Source organism: Populus trichocarpa, chromosome 16 (assembly GCF_000002775.5).
Source record: "Populus trichocarpa isolate Nisqually-1 chromosome 16, P.trichocarpa_v4.1, whole genome shotgun sequence".
Classification (NCBI taxonomy): domain Eukaryota; kingdom Viridiplantae; phylum Streptophyta; class Magnoliopsida; order Malpighiales; family Salicaceae; genus Populus; species Populus trichocarpa.
Window position 1 is genome coordinate 11,628,888 of NC_037300.2, and position 10,234 is coordinate 11,639,121.

The following is a 10,234-nucleotide window of genomic DNA, read 5'->3' on the forward strand; positions in this document are numbered from 1 at the left end:
TAATCATCTAGTGAGAAGAATCCAATCCACCAACTACATGTATGTCTTTGATGATGAACTGGGTCTAGAAGGTATTAGCATAATAATCCATTGCATATCATGGTTAAATGCAAGGATTATATTATAGCAAAGGTTTTGATAGATGATGGTTCAACTTTTAATATGCTTTCAAAGAACATTTTGGACCATTTACCGGTTGATGCATTAGATATGTGTCCAAGCAATATGATGGTTTGCCATGACAAGTGATATGTGACATCCATATGGACTTGGTCATTGGACCACAATAGTTTTATGTCATTTTATGAGTGATTGTGATGCGAACTTAAAGGGTAAGAACCCTAGAATCTACAATCAAGATAGAACACGATTAAAAAAAAATCAAGTTGAAAAGAATTTGACCTAATGATTACTTGAACCAAATAACCGTACTTATTGGATGAAAAACCCCGATTTGTTGAGTATAACAAACTAATAACCAAAGGTATAAGATTAAAAACTAGATGTTTTGATTATAATGAACAAATAACTAAAGGTATAAGGATTAATGCCATAAAGAACTAATCTTTGATAAGTTCTAAAGGTTCTATGAAAAACTAAGAGTAAAAAGAGACTCTCCCACACAAGTTTTATTTTTGAATAATCAATCCATCTCCCTAAATACAAGATAAATAACCTTATTTATAATAGGTAAAACATCTTAAACAAGGCTGAAAAATTAACAAAATAGGAAAAATAAAATAGGAAAAATAATCCTAAATAAACTAGGAAAATATTGCAAATCCCAAATAGTAATTTTTAGGCTATATCGCAAAGCCTTCTCGATGTCTAATCTCTACTAAATTTCAAACTTATATGAAACAAAGCCTTTTAATCCTCTAGAAAAATACTAGCTTGATTTAATGATTGAATAAAAAGTTATGCCCATTAACATAAAACTATACATTAGAAAAATAAGCTCAATCCACATGTAAGTAGGAAAACAAGTTGAATCCACAATTCTCGTAGGAAATAAGACTTAAATTCCTTGAATTAGCCCATTGGATGCCTCTTTAATCTTCTTAGCTCCTAACCTTGTAATAAACCTAAATGACACATGTAATGAATCTTGTGGTGTTACTTGATGATTCTCATCATTTTTTCTCTCCTCAAAAGGATTCGGTCACAAATCATCACCTTTCTTTGATGTTGACTCGCTTTTGGAAAACATATTTGAAAGCTATAAAATATATTAGTAATAAAAACCACATACTCTCTTATGTATTTGCACCTAAAGATATGTCACTTCACTCATGTTCCACTTTTAACTTGGCTTTTTTCAATTTTATTCTCACACCCTCTTGCTTTTTATCACTCTTAACTATCCTATTTAGTTTTTTTTATTGAACTAAACAAAAATCTATCAAAAAAAGTCACCTTATGTAGTTTAATCAATTAATGCAACAAGGCAAGATTTGAATCAACCTGATTTTGTGATTTGATCGTCCTTCTATCTATCTCTCTCTCTCTCTCTCTCTCTCTCTCTCTATATATATATATATATATATATATATATATATATTGCATAATACTAAATTGATATAAAACTTTTCCATTTTTATCAATGAAATTGCAAACTGAAAAACTAGGATAAAGTTGAAACTAACAAAGGATACATGATTCAAAACATGAAAAAAAAAATGAATTTAAAGATATATAGATATATAAAACTTGATTTTAGAGCCAAGCTTTAATATCAACTTATATGAACTCGGAGGGTAAGAACCTTAGAACCCATAATACTAAGATTTCTTTGTAATTTCTATTTATGGTTGAAACCAAATTTATCATTTTTTTTTCTTTTCATCTTGCTTTTTTATATATAATTAATAAAAATGCAACACTAAGCTAAACTAGAGAACAAACTGAAATTCAAGACACAAGAACTATGGTTCAACAATTTTAAAAGAACTGAACCTAACAAAGAACTTGATCTTTTTATTCCTGGTGTTGTTATTTATTTGTTATAGGATTTTAAGGATGTGTTTTTTGACGATGTTCCTAGTGGTTTGCCACTATTAAGGGGAATAGAATATCAAATTGATCTTGTATCCTGAGCTGCGATTTCTAATTAACCAGCCTATAAAAGTAATCCCGATGAGACAAAAGATCTTCTAGGACAAGTTAAGGAGATGATGTCTAAAGGGTATATAAGAAAGAGCATAAGTTCATGAGTAATTATCGCAGTACTTCTTCCTAAAAATAATGGATGTTAGAGGATGTATGTTGATTGTTGTACTATCAACAACATTACAATAAAGTATAAACATCTTATTTCTAGGCTAGATGATATGTTAGATGAATTGCATGGTTCATAGTTTTTTACTAAGAATAATTTGAAAAGTGGATATTATCATATTAGAGTGAAAAAAAAAAGATGAATGAAAAATTGCTTTTAAGACTAAATATGATTTGTATGAATAGTTAATCATATTGTTTGGTCTTACTAATGTTCCTAGTACATTTATAAGATTGATGAATCATGTTTTGCATGTATTTATAAGCAAGTTTGTTGTTTATTTTGATGATATCTCAGTTTATAGTAAAAGTATAGATGAGCATATTAAAAAATTGTTTTATGTGTTTAATTATTTAAGAAATGAAAAACCATATTTTAATTTAAGGAAGTGTACTTTTTTCAAGTAAAAATTATGTTTCTTAGATATGTTAGTGCAAAAGGTATAGAGATGGGTGAGAAAAATGTGAAGACTATCCAATAATGGCCCACACTTAAATCTATTACTAAGGTAAGATGCTTTTATAGTTTGACTAGTTTGTATAAGAGATTTGTTAAGGATTTTAGCACATTAGCCTCACCGAAGTTGTTAAGAAATCTATTTGGTTTAAATAAGATATTGAATAACAAAATGCATTTTATTTTATTAAAGAAAGGCTTTGTTCGAATCTTTATTAAAATTACCTAACTTTTCTAAAAAATTTAAGATCGAGTGGGATGCCTAAAAAGAGATATTGAAGCTGTTTTAATATAATAAAAAAGTGACTAATTGTCTATTTCAGTGAAAAGTTTAATAGAGTGGTATCAAATTCCTCAATTTATAACAAGGAGCTTTATGCATTGATAAGGATTTTGAAGACTTGACAACATTACTTATAGCTTGAAGAATTTGTTATTCATTCAGATTATGAGTCACTGAAGCACTTAAAGGGATAATATAAATTCAATAAGAGGCATGCTAGGTGGGTAGAGTTCATCAAAACCCTTCCATATGTTATTACATACAAGTAAAGTGAGGATAATATAGTGGTTCTTACATTATCTAGGAGTTACGTCTTTCTATCTACTTTAAATGTGAAATTATTAAGCTTTGACTATGTTAAAGACTTGTATGCCAATGATAGTAATTTTACTAATGTGTATTAAGCTGGTAAGAAGTCAGCTTATAGTAAGTTTTATAAACTTGATGTTTATTTATTTAAAGAAAATAAATTTTGTGTGCTTGATAGTTTTATGTGTGAATAAACTTTGGGTTTATTTTCCTAAATTTGCGATGTTAGTGAAAGTTTTAGTTTGTAAATTAGATATAAAAAAAAATTATTTGAGTGTGTTTGTGATTTTAATGAAATTTGTTTTTATTTTTATTGTTGAAAAAATAAACATAATATAATGAATGTGATTTGGCACATGCAAGATTGGGAATGTGCTGAGGAGCAGGTCTATAGAGGACTTCATGTTCTGAGGTAAAGTGATTGATGCCAAATAAGGTGAAATTTCCTTCGTGAAATGTGGTTGATTCTTGTAAAATAAGTTGTTAATTATTATTTTTTTGTTTACATGTTGAATTGATTAAAAAATAATTGGTTAGAATTGGTAAATTTGAAATTAATAATTAAATGAAGTGAATGATGAATTATTGATGAAGTTAAAAATTGTTGGTAATGTTTAGATTATTGATGAAGTTAAAAATTGTTAGTAATGTTTAGATTTTGTTATGTAATTTTGATTTCAAGAGTTGATGAAGTTGAAATTGGAAATTAAATAGTTTAGTAAAATGTTTTTTAGAATTTATATACGTATTGTATTTTTCATGTATGTTAAAAATATATTTTTAACAATTTTAAAAGACGTTTGAAGTGTTTTGTAATAATAATGATAATAATATTCATTAAAAATATAATAATTAAAAAGTTTTATATTAAAACAAAAAATAATAGTGATATTTTTCTAATACAATAAAAATATATTTAGAAGTACAATAGCGGTTACTTTTTTTAAAAAATTTATTTAAAAATATAATTAAATAATATTTTTTAAAAAAATTTATTTATAACATCAATATATTAAAATAATTTAAAAATATAAATAAAATATTTTTTTTATAAAATAGTTTTTGAAACGAAATTCCAAAAATATATAATTAAGAAAGGGATTGACGACATCATTTGGCTTTCCTCAAAATATAACACGACAACAGACTAGAGAATAGAAGAGCTCTGTCTTCGTTACTCCTCTTTCAGGCGAAAACCTAATCCCCAAATAATCATCTGATTTGATTTCTCAAAACTCAGTCAAATCAAATCAATAAAAAAATGGTGTTGGCAGAGTTAGGGGGGAGTATATCCCGAGCAATCCAGCAGATGAGCAATGCTACAATCATCGACGAGAAAGCATTAAACGATTGCTTGAACGAGATCACTCGCGCTCTTCTTCAATCCGATGTTCAATTCAAGCTTGTTCGTGATATGCAAACCAATATCAAGAAAATCGTCAATCTTGACGATCTCGCCGCCGGTCACAACAAGCGCAAAATCATCCAGCAAGTAACCACCACCTTTTTTCTTACAAATTTTTTCAATGTTCAATCTTTCTTTTCCTTTTTTTTTTTTAAATCCCGAATTAATTCAATTTAATTATTAATAATAATAATAATAATAATTCAGGCAATATTCAACGAGCTGTGCAAAATGTTGGACCCAGGAAAGCCATCTTTTACTCCAAAGAAAGGAAAAACTAGTGTTGTTATGTTTGTTGGTTTACAAGGTATTTCTATTTTCTTGGACTGATTTTTATAGTTTTTTATTTATTTATAAAAATAAAACAGGAGTAATGAAGTTTTTTTATATGTATAATTTAGGGTCGGGGAAAACAACAACATGTACGAAATATGCGTATTATCACCAGAAGAAAGGGTGGAAACCAGCGCTAGTTTGCGCTGATACTTTCAGAGCTGGTGCTTTTGATCAGCTGAAACAGAATGCTACTAAAGCTAAGATTCCATTCTATGGAAGGTAGGTAGGTAGGTAGTGATAGTTAATAATTGTAAGTTAGTGAATTCAATGCCTTGTTGTTATGAATTGAAAATGGTTGGAATGCAAATTATTGTTTTGTTGGTGTGTACAGCTATATGGAATCGGATCCTGTTAAAATTGCTGTGGAAGGTGTGGAGAGATTCAAGAAGGAAAATTGTGATCTTATAATTGTTGACACTAGTGGGCGGCATAAACAGGAAGTTGCGCTTTTTGAAGAAATGCGACAAGTTGCTGAAGCAACGGTATTTTTCTTTTTTTGTTAGTGGTTTTACATGATCTGATTACCACGCAAGTAGTCACTGAATGTCATTGGCACTAAAAAAAATGTTTCTTTTCTGTTTTGACACTTCCAGAAACCGGATCTTGTTATATTTGTCATGGATAGTAGTATTGGTCAAGCTGCATTTGATCAGGCTCAAGCATTTAAGCAAAGTGTTGCAGTTGGAGCTGTGATTGTTACCAAAATGGATGGTCATGCTAAGGGTGGTGGTGCACTTAGTGCGTGAGTATTTCTTGCAGTTTTGTACTCACTCACTCTATATTCATGGTTTGATTAAGTGTGTTGAGGAAAGATCTTACACCAATAAAGCTGGCATTTATTTTTATTTTTTTGATAATGAAGATATCTTATCACCTTCGTTCTATACAGGATTAACTTCCATATACCTTTAAGTTGATATTCTGAAGTTGCTGCATTTGGGATTTTTTATTTTCTTTTGCATGTATTTCTTTCATGTGTCTATGTCATGTCCTTTCCAGTTGTTGGAATGAAATATAGGTATTTTTGTTGGGACATTGATACCTAACTAATGGAATGCTTACAATATAGCCATTTCCCGATAAAATAATCATGTCAATGTTGGTCTAAATTATCTTTCCTTCATGTTTGGCTGTATTTAACAGAAGCACAAAAAAAGACTTTGCTTTTGGATCACCAACATATATTTCTTGATTCATACTAAGCTTCCTTTTGTTTAAATATTTATACTAATTGTTTTAGTACAATGTGTGCAGTGTTGCAGCAACAAAGAGTCCTGTCATTTTTATTGGCACAGGAGAGCATATGGATGAGTTTGAAGTCTTCGATGTTAAACCTTTTGTTAGTCGGCTTTTAGGTATGCACCTCCCTTCTTTCAGTTTGACACCTTTGCTCTGATGATGTTATTCTGCATTTGAAATTTGTTTGGGTGCTCATGATGCTTAAAGTCCTTCCATAAAAATGCTTTTCCTACCAGGTATGGGTGATTGGTCTGGTTTCATGGACAAAATCCATGAGGTTGTTCCTATGGATCAACAACCAGAGCTTCTGCAAAAACTTTCTGAAGGGAACTTTACCTTGAGGATTATGTATGAACAATTCCAGAATCTACTAAAAATGGGTCCCATTGGGCAGGTTCTCATTTAACTCCCCTGTTAATCTTTGTTACGTGGTGTTCTATTTTGATTATTTTTATCAGTTGTGTCTATGGTAAGGGAAAAAAATGTTTTCTTATCAATAACTTCTTTGTGACTGCCATCATATCTAATGTAAGTGCTAGTTTGTGGATAGTTGAATAACATTTTCCCCTTCACATGTTCAGAAAAAATCTACCATCTTAGGAGAGTTTCTATTTTGTTATTTCTCATTCTGGCTTGATTCTAATATGAATTACAGTTTGTAATTGCCTGCTCTTTTGTCAAGTAGTAGACTGAAATGTTTGAAAGCATTAGGTATTTATTGCCTAGGATATTGTCCAATTCATTTAGTTCCACAATTAAACTTTTGTGGATCAGAAATTCTTTATTAGATAACTTGTTAACTACTATCAGATTAAACTCCCAACTTTTTCTTCCTGTCACTTCTCTCAGTGCTGTAGTCCAATCTCTCACAAGTCACCAGTTCCTGTGAACTTTAGCAGAGCCTCTGAACTTTGTTTTGGCAGAAATATACTTGTGTAGAGATATGTCCTGGACTTTTTATCTTCTAATCTCTGATATTCACAGGAAATCAATAAGATTAACCCAATATGCAATTAATGGATGAGCTTTTTTCTACAAGAAAATGCTCTTGCATCATGTTCTTAAAATGATACAAGTTATACCCAAGTTAGATACAAGAATCTGACACTGGAAACTGGAGGTAGCTTCGATAGCAATACATTTAGGCCTTCCCTATTTTTTCTCACATGGGAAAACTTTTAACAAAAAAAAAAGGGAAGTGATATCTCTTATGCATTTCTTATCCAATTTGATTGCTGCTTTAGATACAGGTCTGATTTGATTTGTTGCTATCCACACTTTAACTTGTTTGACTACTATACCTCAAAGAATGAAAATGAGAGAAGCTAGTGAGAGGGAGGCAAATGGTGCAGAAAAAACTGAAGAAAACAGAGAGAGAGAGAGAGAGCTTTTAATCTGTCCCGAATTAGTTTTATACAGTTGCATGAACTCCATTTTTTTGCATGAACAATTCATGACACACTAAGTTGAACCATCCAATTAAATTAGTTGGGCTGAGCAATAAACAATAGTACCATTCAAGGTAATAAAGGCTTGAGTATAGTGATGTTACTGTCCATGCTGACTGAAATGCTTCTCTCTCCCTCAACCCTTTCTCCCCTTCTTCCATTTATTTGAGTTGCGACTTTCAGCTTATTATTCCTTTGGTCTCCTTGTGTAGGTGTTTTCAATGCTTCCTGGATTTAGTTCTGAATTAATGCCAAAAGGTCGTGAAAAGGAAAGCCAGGCAAAGATTAAGCGCTATATGACCATGATGGATTCAATGACTAATGAAGGCAAGTAATGCAATTGATATATTTATGTCAAGGATGTTGTCTCTTGGACATTGAAAACATAATTGTTGATTGAAGCTATGGGGTTTCTTATCTAATATCTATTGCTGCTGATCTTTTACAGAGTTGGATAGTTCAAATCCAAAGCTTATGAATGAGTCACGTATTATGAGGATAGCACGGGGTTCAGGCCGTTCAGTTAGAGATGTAATGGAAATGTTGGAAGAGTACAAACGACTTGCTAAGATCTGGAGCAAAATGAAGGGACTTAAGATTCCAAAGAAGGGTGAAATGAGTGCCCTTTCTAGAAACATGAATGCACAACACATGAGCAAAGTTCTCCCACCACAGATGTTGAAGCAGATTGGTGGTATGGGTGGCTTGCAAAATTTGATGAAGCAAATGGGTTCTGCCAAGGACATGATGGGCATGTTTGGAGGTGGGGACAAGTAAATGAGTGATTAGAAGTTTAGGAAACTATAAATGAGTTAAATTGGTTTTTAGCATTGCCTGGCTGGATAGGAAGAGGTATGGAATGGTTTAGTAGGGAAATGGTGCCTCCAACAGTTTTTAGCAGACATTCTTGAAAGATTAAGGCCTTTGACTCAATTCGTTTTATTTTTCTCCTCCCTTTTTCTGAAACAGCGGTGCAGTCTTGTAACAATAACTGTGGCTGTCAAAGTCTTTCCTGTTTTATTTGTATTTATTCAAGGCGGGTGAAAAAATAGATGTCATGTCTAAGCATAAAAGGATGTAGAGCTAAAGATGTGGATTTTGCATAATAAATTGGGCTTTTTTTCTTGTCAGAGTTCCATTCGAAGATGCTTCGTGAGAATTTTGCTTTCTCACTATTTCTTGATATTTGCTTTACTTCTTGCCCATATTATCTTCATTTCATCTGCAATCCTTACTTATAAGTTGACGGATTAATCTTTTGCACCTATAAATATTGCCAGAGGCTGTTTCTCAGGACTGTGATAGGAAGAACCTTCGCCAAAAATCACCTATAAATATTGCCAGAGGCTGTTATGGAGTCTATATATGTATGTCTTGCCTGTTTTGATTACGTGAAAATGGCAAGCCTCTCCTTCCTTCCATGTCACATTAACAAAAATCCAAAAACCTAAATGAGATGAGTAATGTGTAAAAAGGTTTTTGCACTTCTCAACAAAAAACCAATTACCTTGCTTATGGTGGTAACACGGTTTTTTTCTCGTAACTCCTTGATTATTATTATATTGATTTAAATAAAAAAAATTTAAATTTTTTTAGTATATTAAAATGATTTAAATGCTCTTCAAAGCAAAAAAGAAACACCTAAACTAATTTTTAGAGGCTTTTTAGTATTTCTTTTTTCTCTTTTTAGGTGTTTTTGTTTTTTCAGTTTGGTATTATTTTTGTTATAATCAAGTTCACTTAGAGGTGAATTGGTAATTTATTTAAAATAAATATTATTAAAAGAAGCATGGATGACTCCCACGCCTTTCGATCAGCACGTGTAGTATTATTCGGTGGTTATACACCGCCTTCCACAGCAGCGTTGGAAGCGTCCCGACGTGGTCTTCATGGTGGTCATGGCGTTGGGCTTCGTTGAATTTTTTTATTCTCCTCTCTCTTTTATCTCTAATATCCTTGTCAAAATACAAAGGTGTTTGATAATTTGTTTTCTTATATCCAATTTGATTCTTATTTTTTTATTTGTATTTGTTTTATTTTTTATTTGGTTTTTTTATTTTATTTTTCAATTTTATCCATGGTCATTTGATTTCATATAGTTTATAAATTAAACTTATTCCTTATTTTTTTGATTATTTTCTTTTAGCCTTTTTCTAATTAGATTTTGTTCTCAATTTCATTACTCAATATTTTGTTAATTGAGGATTTTGCTTCCTTTTTTTTTTAGACTCATGTTTTAAATCGCGAGTTTTGAAAGTTAACACGAGTTGATTTTAGTCTTTTTTAGGTCCTTTTTATTTATTTTTTATTTTCATCCTTTAATATTTGATTTATTAGAAATTGTCCTTCATGCTTCTTTTTTTCACTTTTATTTTTCTTAGTTTATCCCAATCCTATATCATGGTTGTTGGATTAGTGAGTTAACCCGGGTTAATTTGGATTTTTTTTGTTGCTTTTTTAAATTAATTTTTTTTAGTTTT

At 30.9% G+C, this 10,234-nt stretch overlaps 1 protein-coding gene across 2 annotated transcripts; it reads left to right on the forward strand.

The window, feature by feature from the left end:
• Positions 1-4,445: 4,445 nt before the first annotated feature.
• LOC7487461 (signal recognition particle 54 kDa protein 2) lies at positions 4,446-8,884 on the forward strand. 2 transcript variants are annotated; one of them, XM_052448067.1, is made up of 9 exons: positions 4,446-4,818; positions 4,939-5,038; positions 5,133-5,286; positions 5,399-5,549; positions 5,661-5,809; positions 6,322-6,422; positions 6,543-6,700; positions 7,967-8,081; positions 8,203-8,884. In XM_052448067.1, the coding sequence occupies exons 1-9, from the start codon at positions 4,588-4,590 to the stop codon at positions 8,529-8,531; spliced, it is 1,488 nt and encodes a 495-aa protein (XP_052304027.1). In that variant the 5' UTR covers positions 4,446-4,587; the 3' UTR covers positions 8,532-8,884. The 2 variants fall into 2 exon arrangements, with proteins under 2 accessions (XP_052304027.1, XP_052304028.1); XM_052448068.1 differs by having other exon boundaries at positions 4,667-4,814.
• Positions 8,885-10,234: the final 1,350 nt, after the last annotated feature.

Bases quoted from the DNA above. Each gene is read 5' to 3' on its own strand.
- LOC7487461 (XM_052448067.1), top strand. From the start codon at position 4,588: ATGGTGTTGGCAGAGTTAGGGGGGAGTATATCCCGAGCAATCCAGCAG. The intron at 5,287-5,398 runs GTAGGTAGGTAG...TGGTGTGTACAG, and splicing joins AAGATTCCATTCTATGGAAG to CTATATGGAATCGGATCCTG. The intron at 6,423-6,542 runs GTATGCACCTCC...TTTTCCTACCAG, and splicing joins TTTTGTTAGTCGGCTTTTAG to GTATGGGTGATTGGTCTGGT.